At 32.1% G+C, this 21042-nt stretch overlaps 3 protein-coding genes and 2 long non-coding RNA genes across 10 annotated transcripts in view; 3 read left to right on the top strand and 2 right to left on the bottom strand.

The window, feature by feature from the left end:
• Nucleotides 1-1154, top strand: part of LOC104814648 (protein SMAX1-LIKE 4) — a 4115-nt gene extending 2961 nt beyond the window's left edge. Inside the window, exon 4 of one of the 2 annotated variants that reach the window (XM_010542803.1) lies at nucleotides 87-1154. In XM_010542803.1, the coding sequence (XP_010541105.1) occupies nucleotides 87-1109 (1023 nt within the window). In that variant the 3' untranslated portion in view covers nucleotides 1110-1154. The remainder of the gene's footprint in view (nucleotides 1-86) is intronic. The other variant, XM_010542804.1, reaches the window with a different exon arrangement.
• A 2073-nt stretch (nucleotides 1155-3227) lies between these two features.
• Nucleotides 3228-9159, bottom strand: LOC104814647. Of its 5 annotated transcripts, none has more exons than XM_010542797.1 (21): nucleotides 8770-9159; nucleotides 8196-8247; nucleotides 8031-8107; nucleotides 7805-7938; nucleotides 7619-7715; nucleotides 7479-7536; nucleotides 7279-7387; nucleotides 7033-7156; nucleotides 6763-6949; nucleotides 6271-6599; nucleotides 6095-6183; nucleotides 5947-6017; nucleotides 5554-5664; nucleotides 5393-5458; nucleotides 5073-5210; nucleotides 4853-4958; nucleotides 4702-4773; nucleotides 4514-4572; nucleotides 4196-4355; nucleotides 3863-4029; nucleotides 3228-3763 (listed from the first exon to the last, which is right to left on the bottom strand). In XM_010542797.1, the coding sequence occupies exons 1-21, from the start codon at nucleotides 8820-8822 to the stop codon at nucleotides 3452-3454; spliced, it is 2571 nt and encodes an 856-aa protein (XP_010541099.1). In that variant the 5' UTR covers nucleotides 8823-9159; the 3' UTR covers nucleotides 3228-3451. The 5 variants fall into 5 exon arrangements, with proteins under 5 accessions (XP_010541099.1, XP_010541101.1, XP_010541102.1 ...); XM_010542799.1 differs by having other exon boundaries at nucleotides 6271-6593; XM_010542800.1 differs by having other exon boundaries at nucleotides 7488-7536.
• Nucleotides 9160-10122: 963 nt separating this feature from the next.
• On the top strand, nucleotides 10123-10698 carry LOC104814646. Its single transcript, XM_010542796.2, has one exon. The coding sequence runs from the start codon at nucleotides 10286-10288 to the stop codon at nucleotides 10487-10489; it is 204 nt and encodes a 67-aa protein (XP_010541098.1). The 5' UTR covers nucleotides 10123-10285; the 3' UTR covers nucleotides 10490-10698.
• A 1640-nt stretch (nucleotides 10699-12338) lies between these two features.
• On the bottom strand, nucleotides 12339-13644 carry LOC104814645. Its single transcript, XR_771956.1, has 3 exons — nucleotides 13367-13644; nucleotides 13100-13151; nucleotides 12339-12488 (listed from the first exon to the last, which is right to left on the bottom strand). It is a non-coding gene; the product is annotated as an uncharacterized LOC104814645 (long non-coding RNA).
• Nucleotides 13645-16316: 2672 nt separating this feature from the next.
• Nucleotides 16317-17730, top strand: LOC104814644. The gene is made up of 3 exons (XR_771955.1): nucleotides 16317-16368; nucleotides 17123-17218; nucleotides 17403-17730. It is a non-coding gene; the product is annotated as an uncharacterized LOC104814644 (long non-coding RNA).
• Nucleotides 17731-21042: the final 3312 nt, after the last annotated feature.

The following is a 21042-nucleotide window of genomic DNA, read 5'->3' as shown; positions in this document are numbered from 1 at the left end:
ATCGAATCTAATACCCAAATCACTATGATTGTATTAAACGGCGGAAATGGGAACTTTATCTCCGTTTTAAATTTAAAAAACATGCTAATGACACTTGGATTCTGATTTCTGGAAACGACGGTGCCGGGAAAAGGAGATTGGCCCTCACAATTGCTGAATCTCTTTTCGAATCGGCAGATGAGATGGTGAAGATCAGCTTGAGAAAGAGAGCAAGCGGAAGCTGCAAAACTCTTGAGAACGCGCTAAAGGAACACAAAAACGCTGTTTTTCTGATAGAACGGATCGATTTGGCGGATGTCCAGTTCATGGAATGCATCATAGATCGGTTCGAGGATGCGAAATTCGGAGATTTGAACAGTCGGCGCCGAGGAAAGAAGGGTCAAGCCATCTTCATTCTTACCAAAGATGATGAAGATGACGATGATGAAGAAGAAGAAGAAGAAGAAGACTGTTCTCAGAGTGAAAACTCTGTCATTACAATGGTGTTGAAGTGTATCAGTTCGAGTTCTAACACGACCAATCACAAAAGAAAACCCGAGTTCGATGTTTCTGCAACAAATAAACTGAAGAATCGAAGAACTGGAGAAGAGGACGAGGAATCAGTTGCTTGCGAGATAAGCAACATGAAGAAAGAGTTTTCAAGGCAGCTGAGTTTCGGTTCTAAACTAGATCTCAACCTGAAGATCGACGACGAAGAAGGCGATGAAAGCTCGAGCGAATCAAAGCAACAGTTTCTAAACTCGATCCAAAACCGGTTCGATATGTCGAAACATGACGAAGAAATCACGAAGGTGTTCGTTGAAAGGGTCAGAGATTCATGCGAGATGATACTTGGAGGGCAAGAAAGGTTAGATTTCAGTGTGGAAGAGAAGCTGATGCGGAAGCTTTCCGACAAATCTGGGTTTTTTCTGAACAGTGTGTCTGAGGAGTGGGCGAGGGAGGTTTTTGAAGAATGTCTGCTAACGGTCAAAAACGGCGGGAAGGAGGGCATAAGTGTAATTAAGCTGTGTTTTGGGGGTATAGATGTCATTGAAGAGGGGGCGGTATACGAGGATGGGTTCATGGGTACATGTCTACCAAAGAGAATCCATGTTTCCCTTGTGGATTAGCTTTGTCTTTTTTCTCTTTTTTTTTTTTTGTTATTTGTAATTTCAGTTACTTAAATTAATCAATATCGTTTACATATAGCATATATATATGTATGTATATATATATATATTGATAAAGTGTATATATATATATATATTTGCTTTAGGAAAAAGAAAAGGGAAGAAAATACGACCCAAGAAAAGTGGAACTTGACCACATTGTTCTTTGTGTAGCATTAAGTTGCTATCTTCATCATAGAATGTGCCTTTTTATTTCTGTATCCCTTTAGCTGCATAGTCTCCTTCTCTCTTTTCAATATTCCATTATCCTCGTTATAGTTTTATTTTAATTTTTCTGAAACGTTGTTAATAATTTTGAATTTTCTTCCCATCAGCCTTTCATCTTAACCATATATTTTATATTTCTCAATGCATAAAATGAGACTCTCAATAAGGCTTATATGAACAGAAAAAAAAAGTAATTCAATTTATAAGAGTATATTGGACCTTAGTTGTATCAAATATGTACAATATATAATTGTACAAAATTATATCATACATATAAAGATGTATTGTAAAAGGTTTCAAGTTCAAATATCTATTTTTAGCTTCATAATTTAAAAAAAAAACATTTTGTTTGGATAGAAGATAAAACTTCATTTGTTTTATACTTTCAAAGAACAGTTCAACTTTTTGTTTATAGTGTATCTGAAAAATTGTAATACAAGTTAAGAATCTATTTATAAATATAGATTGATCATGAGTACAAAAAGAATCTAATTATAAATGTGTTTAGTTTTGTATATATTGTCATGGTGTAGTGGAATGGTCATAATGCAGAGAGTGGCTCAAGGCAATGTCATGTCTGTCTACATAAAAACTTAATTGGAAGGTACACAAGCAATCATGACACCACCACCACCAAACACACACCTTGCAAATATCCTCCATTACTAATTAATTAACAATAATTAGATGCTAATGTACTGCCTCCAACACAAAAATTAACACATAGCCCTAACCATTTGCCATGCAATGATCAGTCTTCCAATTAGTTATATATAGTTTTAGTTATTAGACCCTTTCATGAATTACACTATGATGGCAACTTTATAACTTTTTGGACTCTATAGTCATCTTATATATATTTATATATATATGTGTGTGTGTATCATGTTATAGTAGCCAAAAGAAGGGACTAATCATTTTTCTTATCTATTAGGTTTTATAATTTGTAATGAACGTGGAAGCACATTCCCTCTCCATTACAAGCCAAGTAGTGCATTTCTTTGTATGTAGTTTAATTTATATAATTGGAAAACAAAATCATTTTAAATTATTTTGTTGAAAAGGTGTAATAATAATAATAATACCCAAATCACTATGATTGTATTAAACGGCGGAAATGGGAACTTTATCTCCGTTTTAAATTTAAAAAACATGCTTAATACTCTTAATGCTTATATTAATTTCTCTTAGTGGACCTTTTTTTTATTATCTAATTCAAGTATAGTTAGGATTTGAAGATATGATAAACTGAACTTTCTTTTGAAAAAAAGCTCCCCATTGTCCTACTACATTATTGTTATTATTTTAATAAAATTGTAATTAAAAATCTATGAACTACTTTGTCCTATCTCAGGACCAAATCCAACTTTCCAATTTGTTAGCAGCCCAAACCCACTTTGTCATGTTCCATTCACTTACCAAATTTATCTTTTTAACATCTTCCAATCAAAATAAAATATTTTGTACAATAGATGTCGTTATACATAATTTTTTTGTTATACAAAATGTTTTTTTTACTAATTAGACGTCGTTTTAAATTTTCTAGAAGATTATGTAAGAAAATTTATAATTTTATCTTCAATTAAAAATATTTAATTTCAATAAAAATTAATAAAAATGTGATTTAATAGAGTATATATAACTTTTTTATATTTTTTAATAATAGTGAAAAATCTAAAACATATTTTTTAGAAACTGAGTAATACCCTGCAAAACTACTTTACTGTGCTTTTAAATAGAACATAAATAAAATAACCATCTCAATTCATAACATTTTCCATTATTGTATACTTTATGAAGATGAAAATTCACTATAAAATTGCCTCAAATATACAACGAAGATACAAAGAAAAAAAAACACATACAGAATTTATTAAAGGGGAAAGATAAACAAGGACCGCCCTAGGGTTAGAGCTGGTGAATGAATGAAGAAAACTTGCAAAACAAGGCACCCCAAACATGGTGCAGAAAAGGATAATACAAGCTACTCTGTGGATGAATGTCTCTACAAATGCTGATATTTCATATTCATGTACAAGAAGGGACAATACCTAATTCCGACACCTGCATTGAGATCAACCCCAAGAAGACGGTGATGAAGATGAATCAGATGTGATGTTTGATTGTTCTCGAGTTACTTCAAGCTCAAGCAAGGGTTTTAACCTTCTTTCTACCTCGTTTCTTTGCCGATCGATCTGGTACATGACCATTGAGTAAGCCGATTTACAAGATTCCTCGTCCCTGAATGCTAATGTCCATCTCCCGTCGACCAGACCTTTGGACTTGAGCTTCCCATAGACTCCTCTCTTTGCAGGATCCAAGAATGGTAAAGTAGATGGACGGATTCTCAAGTGTAGCCATCTATGGTGCTTCTCATCAATCTGAGGCTAATAAACACCAAACGAAACAAAAAAAAAATGTTTTTTTTTGGGTGGAAATAGAATGATCGATTTGCTCTGTAAATGCTAATAGAAGCGAGAACTTACATTGCATCCACCTAAAGGTGCGGTGAGGCGGACAATCCCATAGTTAGGTTTCAAGGATGATTCCTCAGAAAGGATGATCCACCCGGAAACACCAGATGAGAATGCTAGAAAGTAAAAATGGCGTTCCTTGCCTCTTTCAAAGGCAATCCGACAGGGCACAGCATCAACTGCACAGGACAACAGGGCAACTCGAAAAGATCAGAATGGTTCCATCCAGATATGATAAGAAAGTTGGTGAAACAGGACATGTTTTTTTTTTTTGTTATTTGCAAGATTAAATGTAGTAAAGGAACATCTCGGCTTTTGTTCATAGATCACGTAGTAAGGCCTAACCTATTTTCAGTTCAGTGCCAGGTTTCGGGACCGAAACATCCAAACCAGCGGTTCTGGCATGAGATGTTTCGGATGTATCGCTTGGAGGATGGGTTGGAGGCTGTTCCGGTAAAGGCCTTCCAAGCGAGAAGATTTGGAAATGATGAAGAAGAACAAAGACCTGAAAAAGGAAAGGTAGATTTATCAGCCATCTATATCATACATGATGCTACTAAGAGCAATTCAATGTGTAGCACAAAGGATAGACGATACAGGGTTACACTGGTGGAAAAATTTAGTTACCTCTAGAAACAAGTATTATAGAGAAAGTGGACGAACCTTTACCAACTCGCACATTCTTTCTCCAGCTGTGAATGATGATTCGGTAACAACGTTATCTGCACAGAATTCCCAGCCGTGATTCGAGAATGGTTTACATAAACGAGGGAAACGAATAGAAGAAGGAATGGCTCATTCACGTTTGAAATAAGTTCAAAAGAGAAACAAACGGGCATGGAATATCCTACCGTCAGAAGAAGATTTTTCCAGCTGGAGAAGAATGAATTTAGGCTCTTTTCGAAGTGATGGAGCTTCAATCACTGTCAACAGTGACTTAGAATTAGGCTCAATTGATATATCATATATGTCTTCTGAAATTACTCTGAACATTTTACTTGCCTCTTTTGCACTTTTTCCATTCATCAAGCAGTACTGTAATGAGTAGATCAGGCCAGATACCCTTGATTTCCTGAAGAATTTCACTTTTGCGCTTCTCATACGAAACCTATTAGAGACAGTGTAATATTGTTATTACAAGGCTGAACAAAGAATCTGGTTGACAGAAAGAGAAGATAAAAAAAAGTGGGGCTCAATAAATAACATTTTGAAAGCGACATACCTTCAGCATCTCATGATGTTGGCAATTAAATTCTGCTTCGCTATAAGGAAGCAGTTGACGTAAAAGCCAACCACCATTCCACAATGTTTCCGCAGATACGTTTTCTCGGCAGAGAAGACAGACCAAAGCATCCACTACCTAGAGCAAATATCTTATTAATCTAAGACAACCATTCAGGAAACTTCAAATTAGGAAGCTTAGGCAAACAAAAAAAGTTTGATTTGTGTGTTATGCTTGTAAGCACCAATCACTATACAGTAACCGAATTGCTCATGCATTGCTTGGCTTTATTATTTCGTTCACAAACATTGATAACTTACCTGATTTCTATGTACCCGGGGGTTCATTCCCACCCCGGGTAGTGAGCAGCATAGTCCAAACTGCTCCTGTGTGACAAAGTTGGAGGAAGAAATAAATCAAACTAACACATGCAAGAGATTGGGACTAAGAGAGAAATGTCAAGGGGAAATTAGTAAAGTACCTCTAACTTCCGTAAATATACATCAAGCTCACTGCTTGTGCCATCTCTCATGGAACCATTTTCTGGTGAAAAGAGTTGCTCTTCACCAGAGGCCTCACCAATCAAAGATTGCTGAAAGAAACAAATACCAGATTAAGATTTTTGAACAGAACATGGAAAACATTTAAAAAATTAAACAAGATGTGATTTCCCTGCAGAAAAAAAAAAACAGTAAACTTGAATCCATGCAATCTCTAAATGCTCCAGCAGAAGTGGTTGAAGGACCAAGACTTGCAGTTGCAGGTGTCCTAATTCTTTATAATTGAAACAACTGAATATAATCCTACCTATTTGGGATCTGCTAGACCTGATATGAGGTTACACACAACACACATATCAAAAACAGTAACTCACCAGCAAAAGTTTTTTGTGCTGCTTACGCTGAGGAAGAATGCCAAAAGCATCTAGCATTGATTCTTCAAGTTCTACGGAAAAGAACAGCATGTAAGACATTCAAACCAGAAAAAGGAAAGAAGTGTTTACACAAAGCCGGTGACGGTACCTTTCGTTTGCAACAAAGTGGCCATCACAAATAAAGAACCCAGAGCGTGTACGTCATCCCCTTCCGAAATATACTGAAGCAAAGTCTCCCTAGTTACAAAAGGCATCAGATTAAGCCATAAATAAAGGATGAACCATTTAACAACATGATACTCAGCTTAAGCAGTAAATCGTTACCTTGATGTCAAATGTAAGTTGTTGAATTTACTTTTTGCGGTATCTCCAGTGCAAATGTGGGTACCAATGTCCTCACTTGATACTGCAATGCTTGAATACTGACCATCTTCCTCTTCAGAAAAGCCATTGTCTTGATGCTTGTCTCCATGTGTCAAACTTTCATGACCATGGTCACTATCAGGTTTCACCTGACAACTTGAAATGACAGCCTCTATCGGGCAGAAAAGAGCAGCAGCAGTTGTATTTGCCAAATCTTTGATTTTAACAATTCGCAAGACGCAACATAACAGATAAAGAGAAGTGATGGGATCGATCAAGACATCCTGAAACTACCCAGAAATCAATGGTAAACTAAAATTAGGATTATACAATGAATTCTTAAACATCAAAAAGTCTAAACATTCCCAAAACACATATAAATTAAATAATTGATAGAAAGGAATGAACAAAAAGGGATAACAAATTCGAAGGGAATAAAGGTGAGATTTGTACATTAACAGCCTCAGTGCATAAAGATGGAAGAATGTGTGGGAGAGTTAGATGCTGCAGAGTGTGATCTGTTACCAGCCTCCCAATATCAGGTATGCCAGCTGATATAACATCACTAAAATAGTACAGGGTGTCCTCAATCCCATCAGTGGCAACAAGAAGTTTTAAGCCCGAGTCAGGGGATGTGCTCCTTTATGAACAATAAAATGACAATCCTCAGAAGAAGAGCTTTCTGCCGTTGGAAATGAAACAGAGAATTATGCTGAATCTTACTTTAGAGTGTTCAAAACCATCGCGCTCAGATCCTTGCATTGCTTTTGGAAAAACAAAACTAGTTTTGAAAAGTACTCTGTGTGCGGAGGAGTTGCTACATAATTATTCACAGATTCATTTCCAACTGCCCAAAACATAGAGGAAAAAAAAAGGAACTAAGGGCATTACGATTTACAAGTTTTCTTTAAGAAAAAAAGATTTGCCAATGAAAAATGAGTAAGAAAGGATTACTCTAAGTGGACTCACCATGATAAACATTGAGAGTCAGGGCACGGACCGCAGTGCGTATCATGTTCTCTTCATGAAATGCAAATCGTATGGCTTCGACATAAAGGGGAAAAGAAACTACTAAATCCTAGACGTAGAAATACAGAATTAAAATACGAAGGCAAAATCAGAAAAATACTAGAAAAAGGAAACTGCAACTTAAACAAAAAATAACTCACGTTATCCACCTTAACAAGCAATGATATCGAATTCTTGTTCAGCTTTCCACTTACAGCTCTACACATAGCAGATAAAACAGTTACTTTGACATGATTAATAAGTACTTCTTAAAGCCAAGATTACAAATGAAGAGACGTACCTTAAGAAGGATATGTAGTAAGACAGAATCTCCTCATGTTGGAAGTCAAATGTATATGTTATTAGATAGTTTAAATGTTTGTTACTGAAAATGTAGTCTGCATGGAGTTTATGAAAGAAAACCATCAATATATTATGGCAAAAAGAGACTTAAAAAGGCCAGATAATTGCATCAAAAGGCACTCACATATAGCATGTTCACTTCTTAGGTTTTGGATCATAATACTCAAGGTTTGAAGCAACTGAACAGAAACAGTCACTGTCCGGCTAACCTTCAAAACACGCACAAACTCTCCCATTATTTGTTCGTCCATGAAAAATCTGCAGCAATCACAAGATATTAACAAATGATAAAGCTTAAATTCTGCCAAAATTGAAATATGAAAATCAACTGATAGCTAAGAGAGACTCACTCAAAAAATGCGGGGTCATGCTGATCACCATATGTTAATATCTCCGCAATTGATCTCAGTGCCTCGACAACAAAGTCCTTTAAAATGGAAACCCGTGTGAGAAGACTAAATCCTGACGTCGAAACAAAGTTGCTAACATGAAACGATGGGAACTATCGGGCTGACCTTATTGACCTCGTTAACAATCTGAACTTTTCTCAGTTGCTCGGTCAAATACCTAAAAGCCAAAGTTTAAAACAAATCATTTTTATCATCATCCAGTTTCAAGACCGAACCAAAATGGCGTAACAGTTGGTCAGTAATAATTTAAGAACAAGCATTTTATTCCTATGATCCAATTGGACGCAATGAAGATCACAGAAAATGGAAAGAACAGCTCAAATAGTGCCCTTAAACACTGTCATTCAGATCAAAACAAGTTAAAACTGTAATAATCAAATACATTTTCCGAGAAATACTAGCGAGAATGAGTATAACGTTTAGAGTCTGGTTCTGCACTTATCCATGTTCCATGATGCAATGATGCAAAAACCCTCAGACCCCAAATTTCACATACACAGATAATCTCTGTCACAATTAAGGTTAAATCAAACAGATATCAAATTATCAATCGCCGACTGACCTGTAATTACCCGATCAAAACAAGAAATTTAAACCCAGAAATTCCATTACCAACAGAAACCCAGAAATGGAAAGTACCAAACGAACATCAAATCAAACGGATCAAACAGAATCAAACCTGAGTTCGTCCAAGGAGAATCGATCTCTGGATCTCCAAAAGGAAAACCACATGATTATCACATCAACCCTCTTAATCTAGTTGAATCTGAATCATCTCTCAAAAGCACATAATTATCGCATCAATCCTCTTAATTCACTTGAATCTGAAATCATCTCTCACTCCCAAGGCGAATACAAACCCATAATTGCGCCTCAGTATCTCAATAAAACTCCACAAGTCAACCAACCGCAGAAATTGGCTTCCAGTCTCGGTTTGAAATGCTTCAAACGGAGCAAAAATCATGCCACTGAATCGTCGGGGAACGATGGAATTTAACCTGTTTCAGGTTCGAGTTTTTCGAACGTTGAAGAAATTCGGGAAGAGGAATTATGCAGAGAAAACTCGTCGGAAAGGCGAATAGAAGAATCGAAAGAGAAGGTTGAGCTGGCGTCGGATCCGGGCCCGAATCCGGGTGCGAATCCGGATCTGAATCCGAATCTGGAATCGTAATTGTAAACTTGAGATCCGGCGTTAAGTTGGGCCTTGGGTCCATCTATTAATTGGGTCAGGACCAGTGTGCTGTCTAAGATTCTCACCAATCATTGAGAGCCACGTCATCTGTACACGTGTAACCATTACACGATATACGTACTCCATCACAGTACACATGATTAATTTTACATCATTCCGTACGAGATTTAGGCTTAATTTGTTTTTGGTACCCCATAAATCATTTGATACTTAAAATGCACGTGGACTAAAAGAGAAGAAAATAATGAATCCCTAATAAATATATATAGTGCTAATAAAGTACATTATTCTTAATTATTCTAATATAAAATAATGAGAAAATAACATATAAATACCTAAATTTTTATCAAAATTTTATATAAATATCTAAACTATAAAATTTTCATATAAATATTTGAATTTTTAAAAATTCTATATAAATACCTAGAGTTTTAAAAAATTTTCCAAATAAATATATATTTCAAAGATTTTTAAATAAAAATAGCTGATGTTATTAGTAGATCTTGAATTTATTTGAGAGTTTTTCAGAAATCTGAATATTTATATAGAATTTTAGAAAAATTTAGATATTTATATGAAATTTTTATAGTTTAAATATTTGCAATTTTCATAATAATTTAGATAATTATACGATATTTTTCCTAAAATAAACATAATGAAATAAATATCAAATGATCTTTCTGGATATGTACATAATTTATTGTGAATATGGAAAGCGTATGGTACATAATATATAATTGACTAAAAAATTCCCAAAAAAGAAAAAATAAAACTTATCCATGTATATAGTGTTTGGCCACGTCACCCATCTTAGATTCTCTTCTATATATTTCCCTTTCGAACCGACAAACCCTCCCCCCCAAGCCTTTGAAAAAACCAACACTTTTCCACACTTTTCCTTCGTCCTCGCCATTCCCACAAGACAGAGAAAAAAACCCAGAAACTGAAAATTACAAAGGTAAAAAACGGAGAAAGATCAAGAAAGAGAGAAGGAGACAAGAGAATGTGTTTGGTGTTCGCGTTCCGGGAAGAGACGACGGAGCTTGGCCGGCAAACAGCGCCGGGATTGTGTCCGTACTGCGACGGTAAAGTATCGGCGGTCGACGTCGAGACAAAGTGGCTCTTCTGTTTTCTCCCTCTCTGTTTCAAGGTCAAGCGCAAGTACTTTTGCTCCTCCTGCGATCGTCGTCTCGTCTTGTACTGCTGAAACCCTTCGGCGGAAAGAGAAGGTCTGAGGGAGAGAGTTTTGGGTATTTAAGTTTTTGCCCCTCGTAGTTTCGAGAGGTTTCCAGATTTCCCCCCTGTAATTATGATCCGTTACAAACAACTCCTCATCTCCTGTGTTCCGTGAACTCTGTATTTCGTTGATCGAAGTTCCCGTACGATGTGAAATAAAAATAATATGCCTTCGTGTCGTCCGACTGTACACGCGTCGAATTCATAAAAACAATGTGATTATTTTGTTGAATTAAATGCTTCGTGGCAATCGTAAATTATTATTTTTTTAGTAATCGGGGTATTTTGGATCAAAATCCTCCAAAATTCGAGGTTCGAATTTCAAATGAGATATACGTTTTACGTTCTGTTCAACAGAACCGGTTGAACTCTTTTAGAGGTTTTACATATTTGTAAAATGAGATTTTTTACCCAATTTAATTGTAGTGTACGGGTTATTTTTAGGTTTTAATAAATATAATTGGGTTGAAATTTGGATAAATTTTAAAATTGAAAAAAATGAGTTTTATTGTGGGATTTTATGATTGATACGACGTCTGCATGTAGAGGACAAAAAAGTTTGATTTTTTTTTTTTTACCATATTAGCTGGACTGAAATATATAACAAATGTGGTCCTAATGCTCTTTTAATTCAAATCGTTCACTTCTTCGTGAAATAAATGCTGTGACCACGTAAAGTATTGGTGAAATTTCACCCAATCACTTGTATAAAACTTACTATATAAAAAAAACAATTATTGATATTCGTCGTCAGAAACAAATCGGGAAGTTTGATAATCAATGTCAAAATATAATTATATATCGAGTATTTATAAAACTACAGGTGTACCTAATTATTTGGTAATCAAAACTAATCCTTATCCATGAATTTGATTCACGGCTAAACTAAAGCAAATACAGTAAAAGTGAACCCCGAAACCAAAAACAAATTATGACATAATTATGTAAATTCTTTCCGCGACATAATTTCTAGAACTGAATAACAATTTTTGGAGAAAAAAATAAAACCTAAGTTTTAAAAAAATCGTATAAAGCGACGAGAATAAAAATATATACCAAACTGAGAGCTGAATATTTTGGATGGAACCCGAATTTTTAATATTACTGATATACATAATACATATAAATTGAATTAAAATTCTTTCAAATGAAACAACATAAAAAAAAATCAGCATATGCGATAGTTTTCTTATACATAAATGATTTTACAAAAGGAATAGAAATTTTATTATTAATGAAGCATCATCACATGGGAGCTCCTCTGTCACGGAATTATTCGTTGCAAAACGACATCATGAAACGACGTGATCGGAAATTCCGAATTAATATAATTCCTTATTTTTCCCCCGTAATATTCCACAAACAATCCAATTCCATATTTATATTCCTAGATATAAAAAACCTTTAAATTTGAATTATTTCTTCGTCGTCATTAAAGGTGGGGTGAAGTCTAATCAACTACCGATTTATTCAAATATAAAAGCGATTTATATTGGTTTTATTCGCTTTAATTTAGCGAGACGTTGACTATTTTCCCTATTAAATAAAAAAGATGTTTTTAATTAAATTTGATCAATCAAGCAGAAGAGTGTATAAACATAAAAAAAAATTCGGGGGCAAACTGTATAATGCATCGTGTTATTATTTTTATGAAATTATTTCGTTCGTTCATTATATTTGTCATGTATTATGTGGAATTATTTCGGGTTGTTTTGGCCTCTGTCCAACATTTCATCGAGATTGAAAGATGACGAATTATTATTATTATTATTATTATTTATAAATAAATTGGATAATGAATCTTTACACACTCCAATTCGAGGAATTCTAATAATATGTACGAAATATCATTAGATGAAAATTACATTACAATTAAAAGTAAAAGGGGCTTACATAAAATAATGTTTATCGTCCTTTTTTTCTACGGTGGATAAGCAAAGACGTGGTGGCCCTTCGGATATCCCTTTCCTCTGTTTTGATTTTGAGACGCACAACACAATATCAATTAACCCTACAATATATATATATTAATATATATATATATATGTGTGTGTGTGTGTGTCTGCGTCTTCAGATATATACGTGCATACATGCTTGTAGGGTTTTTTATTAATGATTGTATCTATCTATCTATACGGTAATAATCTACTCATTCAGATTAGGTATCAGTTTAACTATATGCGAGTACCTTGACGGTCCAATTATAAAGACACTATTTTAAACGAACTATATATATATATATATTATATCTTTAACCAAATTCAAAATAGATTAATCTTTGGAAAGATACGTAGGAACATATAAAAACGAAAAAGGTTGATTTTTGTCTAAGCACACGTGTTTCAGTTTTACCAAAATCAAATGTTGTCGGCCATGATTACAAAACGAACGGTTAAAATTGGACATTATAATGGGAATAATAAAATAAAAACTTTACTGTATCATGCCATATGCATGGCTGTTAGATCTAATTAATGCAACCGTTGAAATAACATCGTTTTAATATTCTATTTATTTTCGCAAATTCAGTTCATCCGACAAGTATTTCCGTTAGATAAGGTTTCGTGACAGAGAGACTCACATCATAAAATGATCTTCGGATTCCAGCCCTTTCTGTGCACGAAAAGCCGAATCTACACAGGTCCATGACCTTTACATTATTATTTACATATATTAAGAATATAATATATATATATATATATATATATATATATGTATTTTTGGCTGGTAATGTAATATCCACGACAGACATACCCTACGAATATTATATGGTTCACTATCATATAAAGAAAATACCATGATTTCATGCTTTGTACCAAAAAAAGAAAAACAAAACCATGATACTTACCCGCGAATTTTGCAGCAGCAATCGGGTTTTCCATTAAACATTTTTTATTTATTGACAATACTAATATTTTGTATATATATTCAAAATAAAATAGGTTTCCTCCAGAAAAATATATAAATAGTTTTAAGAATACGAAAAAAAACCATCAAAGTAATGTTTGATACTGACAGATACATAAAGTAAAAATAGGAAAATTTATTTGACACGACATTTCATTATATGATTAGTATATTATAAGATACAAAAGTCGAATGGCCACCCATTAATATATATATATATATATACGGTAAGAACTCATACATCATTATAGTAGCTTAGGGTAGTCCATCACATATTAATGAGTTACTAGTTATATATACATATACACACAAATCATATTCTCGTTTGCCCTATTAACTTGTGTGAGAAAATTAACCATTCTATATATCTATATGATTATATATATATATATACATACGTGTGTGAGAATTAACCATTCCTTAAATAAAACAAATACAATCTTCCGTACGGTTCCGCCGGCTCCGGCGTCTCCGATGACCATCGCCGGTGGCGCCGCCGTATCGACTCCTTCGTATTCACCATATATATGTGTGTGTATATATATCACAGACAGCCAAAACTTTTTTGTTTCGGCCAGACAGCTCTTTTTACACGACGTAGGTAAGAGATTTAGTTTGAGAACGACACGTGGCGTATGATAATGCCACGTGGCAAATTTAGAGCGCACTTTAATGCTGACACGTGGGGTCGAGGACTGACTGAGTCGTTTGGAATTATGTGTTAATCTCCTGGATTGCGCATGAAACTATTGACTTATCTCTAGAAGAGTCTTATAGTTTAATTTAATAACAAAAAGTCCGTAACATTTTATAAATATGTCAGAAACAACCCATCAAAGGACATGGCACAATCTTGTAATTTTAAGAAATAATCGAATATTATATTTGTGCCATCATCTCATTTCCCGTCCAAAATAAGTCAAGTCATATTACATCGATCTTTTGCTCTTTCCGATCAGAATTTCGCGTGTGCCTCTCTGCTCTCTGATCATAACTTTTTTTTCCCGAGAAAATTTTCCCTTCCGGCTGTTTTCCCCGAGAAAATCCTGGGTCTGGAAAGAGCCCACCAACTGATTATAGATTGTCTATCTATGTATGTGTGCATGCATGTATGTATGTATGTATGATCTTGCAAAGAACCCACAAGGGATTTGCAAAGTTTTATGATTCATTATTAAATGGGTTTAGTTACTAAACTCACCATTTTATGCTTAAATTATAAGACCGTCAGGGTAACTAACCTTACACAATTATGTCAGACTGTAATCAAAAGTCCAACAGTTAATTCCATGTGCCCATCAAATTCATTACGGGCCCCGTCTTGGCCCAAAATAGAGCTACCATGAAAGGCCCATTAAGATATATTATATTATATTATATTATATTATATTATATTATATTATATTATATTATATTATATTATATTATATTATATTATATTCGTGTGTGGAATTGTGCGCGCGCGCACATATCAGGAAGTTGAGACACAAAGAAGTCCACTTTTCTAAATTAGATGAGAGGCATTTATTTTGTGTTTCTGTATTAACGGATTAAATAACATGACAAACTCATGATTTTAACAAAAAAAAAAATCATTCTATTGGGACCAGAACCTATCAAATATTAAATTCACTCCATTATAATTTCCTTCAAATTTCAAAATACACACAGACACAAATATATATATAGTTTATATAGAAATTTAGTTTAAAATATGAAGTTTCCACGAAATTTCCTCGTTGTACCAAGTCTACCTATAAAAGCTAAATGGAAAATAACTTTTAGTACCGACTTAAGAGAAAAAAAAACAAAAAGAAATAATTATAGCTTCTTAAAAACTATATTAATAATTATAACTAGACTAAAATCCTTTTATAAATATATAATTATAGCATCTCAAAAAATTTAACCGATGCATTCCAGAAAAAAATATATATGCGAAACATTTCACCCCACCGATAATTACAAACATTAAAATTTTTTAATCTATGGACACCAAAATATCATAATTTTCGTACAATATTTTAATATACACGAATGAATCATAATATCGACACAAATATATAGTTAAATAAGATCGACGAATATTGAAATAAATTTTTTTTTCTATTAAAGTCTTAGACTTTGATATGTCATTGAAAAAAAAACTTAGCTTGGAAGTTATTTGATGTTGGTACAATATTAATAATGCAATAAGCAAAAATAATTGTGCAGGACAAAGGCATACACATCATAATTCGCGTGATTTCAATTTTTTTTTTCATTTGGGCATATTGCAACTCAACTCATTTTTCCACCATATTTTTTTTCAATCTTGTTTCTTTCTGGTATATATATATATTTTTTGGAATGAACGTTTATCAATAAATCGATATCTTTAAACCTTATACATTAAGATTAATTCTCATTCTGTCTGATGATCTCTAGTTAGAAAATGAAGATTCCGTCTCATTTAATTCACATGCTCCTAAATATTATATAAATAGTAACATGTGAACTTTCAAAATTTTGATATTAATATTCGTGAACTAATTCATCATCTCCGAATTTTTTTTGAATCTATCGGAATATCACAATATATATACATATGCACGTGATATGTGTGTGTGAGAGAGAGAGAGAGACGCATGCTTGCACTAATAAAAGGTTTTAAAGGGTGAAATTGATTTGAACACATATATGATAAGAAATCCACTAGCTTGAACATTTCAATGTGTATCGAGTCGGCGACCGACGTGATCCGCGTTAGAGAAACACTGTTTTATATTCGACATGCATACGTTAACATGTAATTAGTGGGAGGAGATCCAATCGTTTATTTTATTTTATTTTGGTATATGTGTATATATATATATATATATATATGTGTGTGTGTGTGGACCACAAAAAATCAAAATTCCAAAAGTTTGCCCTTCGACGGTCCCATACAAAAAAGTACAAGAGGTACTACCTACGATATGGAAATTTTATATTAGCGTAGAGTGTATAAATTATTATATTTTTGTTTAGATTTATAAGGAAATTTAGTTTTTTTGTACAGCATTAGAAAATCTATTTAAAATTACGTTACGTTTTAAAGGATATTTAATGATTAATACATTAATAATATGATTTTTAAATCTTGTCAAATTATTAAATATGATTATGTAATTGACGAAATTCTATCCTTTACAAACAAAATGATAAAAAAAAATTTTTCTCTCGTCATAATCTCATCATCTTTTTTTTTTCTCTTCCCATTTTTAAAATTTATTATGCTCATATCATCCCATCTTCATAAACATCACTATTATCATAACATAAACCGTTATATTTTTTTTTCTTCTAAAAAGCTTCCTTTCATAAAAATAAATGTAAACATGGACATTGAATCACAACTCCAAAATGTTCTTCATATTTTATTTTTAGACTAGAAAATTGTTTCAAAATATTTATCGATCCAAATTTATCATCATTAGAACATCCGCAAACACCGATGTAGAAATATAATTCCAACTGTTTTAATTTTTTTTTTATCGATAGGGATAAATAGATTCATTTTATAATTCCGATATTCATCGTATTAAAAATGCGTAAAACTACTCAATCACGATTCCGTATATCAAGTATCGAGGGATTTTACACATTTTTTAATACGATAAACATGATGATTATACATATATATAATTGATCTCTATTTAAAATGAATAATTATTAGAAAAAAATGGCGTAAAAAATGATTTGGAAGAGGAAGTTTCATGAGAAATGAAGGAAACCACGTGATGCGACACGACGCAATGTCATGGGGGGATGGGTGAGCTGTCCGTCCTATCGTTACTTTCAATTCCTCGTGACTCATTTTTCGGCTCATCTTTTTTTTTTTTTTTATATTAAATAAATTTCTCCTCATAACTCTTATAAAATATTTATAGTTATTTTTATTTTGTTTTTGTTTTATATTTATTTCCTTTTTTTTAGGGTTCTCATGTTTTTTATAGGGAATGTGGTGGTTTTTCTTTATGATGGATATGGCAAGCCATCGTGGTCGATGTTACATTAGCAGCAAAATTCTAAGGCAAGAAGTAATGGCATTTCTATGGATGGTGGGTTGTTACTGTGGAAATTCCTGCGGGTTTCATGGTTGACCCTCTTTAGTCCGTTTTCCCCGTAGTTTTTTTTTTATTAATGTATATTCGGGTTGATTATCTGATACATTTAGGAATATTTTATTTCTATTAATTTTAAAATTCGAATATCTTTTTCAAATTCGTATATATTAGGTGCTTGAATTTCGAATGTACTAGATGTTTGGAGTATCTATTAGGGGTGACCATTAAGATTCGACTATTTGTTTTTTTTATATTAACTTTAGAACGGATTTCGATTTGAATTCGAATTTTTGGGTAAAAAATCTGATTTTTTTTTTAAAAAATTATCGATATTTCAATTATTTTTTATTCAGATCGGATTCAGTTTTTTCGAATTTTAAAAAATCTTCAGTTGCGGTTATATCTTATTCAATTTGGTTATTCGGTTAATAACAAAATGAACCAACCATAATATCTATAAATCTTTAACCTCAAAATTTGAACACACTGATTTCCAAATGGACACACCACAACCGGTACGTTAAAACTCCTTTTGATCCGCATATTAATATATATTGAAGGTTCAAAATCCGTATTTGAATCTAATTTGACCGGATATTAACATACGTATATGATATTCGAAATTCAGTTTTTTTTTATCGATTTCTAAAATATATAGATTCATCTAATTTTTGGAATTCTAATATTAGAAAAAATGAAAAATATAGTCCGAAACAAATTATGGTTAAAATAAAGATTTTCCAAGAAGTGACTATTTTAAAATTTTATATAGGACACAGACACATACCTCCTTAATTACATATGTATCCATCAATATACATATATACATGCATGCATATGTACATAGAAGATAAAAGTCTAATATATCTAGCGTATAAACATGTAGAAATAATTAATGGCCATGGTGCATATGCGGATAAATAATGAAATGGTTATATTATACACATTGTATTTTTATTAAATGGAAATATTTTACATAATACATTTCGTGGGTATTTAATTTTGATCGACCGATCCGATGTCGGCACCAAAACTGTAAGGTAACGAAGACATGATTGCACATGTTTAGTTCCGAGACATGTGTCATGTGTTCTTTCACATCCATGGAATGATTAAACTCGAATTTTGAAGTCCTTATTTTGTTATGCCTTCCTGTTATTAAGGTCGTCCGTACCAATTAAATATTTTCAATCTTAAATTATATGGCATCGGAGAATTATATAAATATATAATCTTTTTTTCAAAGTAAATATATAAATTTTTTCTATATAACTTTGTTATAAAAAAAACTTTTATAAAAATAATATTTCTAAATTTCTATCTTATAATGACGTTAAAATATAGTTTTTTTTTTAAAGGAAAATTTAAAAAAATATATAACTATTAAAATTTTTTTTTTTGAAATTTTTTTATATTTTTCTAGAATAAACTCAATAATTTCATGAACTATCTTGATATGTTAATAAACACATATATTTTCTTTCTTTATTTTTTTTTCACAAATACCTAATATTTTCAAATACAATATTGTTTCTATTTACTATTAATATAAGGTTAAAAGCACCGTCCACGCCGTTTTTTGATACAAAGACATGCGCGTGATTCGACGGTGCCGACGTTTGATTTCAACTTATTAACCCTTCTTTGCAATGGCTTTAGGGTTTGATGTATATTATTATTATTATATACTCTTTGTCTTTTAATATTTGTTTTTTAATAATACGTGATTTGACCAGGTGAAGTTCGAATTTGGATGGAACCCACTTAACATTGAGCCACCCACTCGCTCTTTTAATATTTGTTGGTTATAATTTTTCCTTTTAAAAAAAAAACTAAGCCTATTTTATTTTGATTTCTAAAAATCGACATGATCACGGGATATGTAATGATGCACCGATTTTTAATTAAAAATAAAAATAAAAACTTTAATATTTTAATAGATATTTTTTTTTTGTATTTTTCGATGATATCATCTACTATATAACTAACCATCAACGAAAGCGTTATATTTATCTACTTTGTAACAAACTATCACATTCTTATAGTCTTGTTTATTAATTATTTATTTTTACGACTGTAATTGTTATATATAGACAATCGTCCATGTGTTTTCACGTACTTCTGCTATATATGCATTGCCGCATATACGATATTCCACTTAATTACCATTCTTTCTCAGACCCAGGAAAAATTATAATTGGGGGTAAACTTAATTTTACCATGTGATAAATTTAATTTTATTATGGAACCATTTAACAATTTTATTTAAAATTTTATAAATAATTTATTTTTGTTTTTGTAAAATGAATGGGAATATATACACATAATATGACAAGGGCATGCATGCATGTCATAAAACAGTAAATTTGTATTGTGAAGACTTTTATGCAAATACAAATAGATCCGGGTACACCCCGTTGTACAAATAAATAAATTATATAAAATCTTTACTGCAAAGTTCTCATATAAAAGCGTATATCAAAAAGTTAATTAATCATAAATACTCGTCACCCGGAAAACATTAAAAAAACGTATGACCCGTCGTAAATTAGAAAATTGTAAAAATAAATAAATATATATGTGTGATTAAATTTTATTTTACACAGAACAAAATGTCGCGATCGAGTGCCAAAAATAAACAGAGGAAAAAAAAAAGAGATTAAGAATATTGGTATCGCATATATGTCGGATGCGTATATTTGTCTGACAATTCAAAAAAAAAAAAAAAGATTGGACGAAATCAACTAGTTATTGCTAAAGCCGACGAATATTTGTTATCTTTATCGTCACTTATTGACCTTTAAGTTACAAAATAAATAAAATAAAATAGAAATTTTAATTAAAAGAAAATTAATTAAAAATAGATAAAATTTTGTCAAATATTCATACGGATCGGCTCCGGCGACGGTGAGAAGCGTTAATCACGTTCACAAGCGGAGGCGATAGCTTTCCCGTTTTACACGCAAGTGATAAGAACTAATGCTTCCCCGAAAATAAAAAATAAAAAATAGAAAAATCCAAAAATAAAAGTTACAAACAAATTTCGATTTCTTTATTCAAACCAAAACAAGATTTTTTTAAAATATAAATATAACAATAAGAACGATATTAATTAGTTGAACCATATGAATCGATTTCGGAAACATTGTTTTTATAATTCAACATAATATATGGGATTTTTTTAGTCAAATAACTCACATTTGCTATATTTGTAATATGGAAAAAAAAATCCCATTCAATATTTCGTGCATCAATTTTGAAAGTGAAAATATTCGCAGTCGATTACAAGACGATCCTAATATTCCAATTATTTAAATTAATATTAGAAATTAATTAGAATAGAATGGTTTAGATTCGAAAATTTGTATAATTATTTATTAAATATGTTACTTAATAACATGGGATTCGGTAATTAATTCGTTTATAAATTTTATCGACTTGTGCGAACGCGTGTTCATGTGCATATATATATATATATATATATATATATATATATAAACTAAAAGTGAAATAATATCTCATCCCTCGT

The sequence above is a fragment of the Tarenaya hassleriana genome, unplaced genomic scaffold (assembly GCF_000463585.1).
Source record: "Tarenaya hassleriana unplaced genomic scaffold, ASM46358v1 Cleome21, whole genome shotgun sequence".
Lineage (NCBI taxonomy): Eukaryota > Viridiplantae > Streptophyta > Magnoliopsida > Brassicales > Cleomaceae > Tarenaya > Tarenaya hassleriana.
This window is presented reverse-complemented; position numbering and strand designations above follow the sequence as displayed.

Coding starts and splice junctions, on each gene's coding strand:
- LOC104814647 (XM_010542797.1), bottom strand. CDS start 8,822: ATGTGGTTTTCCTTTTGGAGATCCAGAGATCGATTCTCCTTGGACGAA. Junction 5,211..5,392: donor CCCGGGTACATAGAAATCAG/GTAAGTTATCAA, acceptor TATTTGCTCTAG/GTAGTGGATGCTTTGGTCTG. Junction 3,764..3,862: donor CACCTTTAGGTGGATGCAAT/GTAAGTTCTCGC, acceptor GGTGTTTATTAG/CCTCAGATTGATGAGAAGCA.
- LOC104814646 (XM_010542796.2), top strand. CDS start 10,286: ATGTGTTTGGTGTTCGCGTTCCGGGAAGAGACGACGGAGCTTGGCCGG.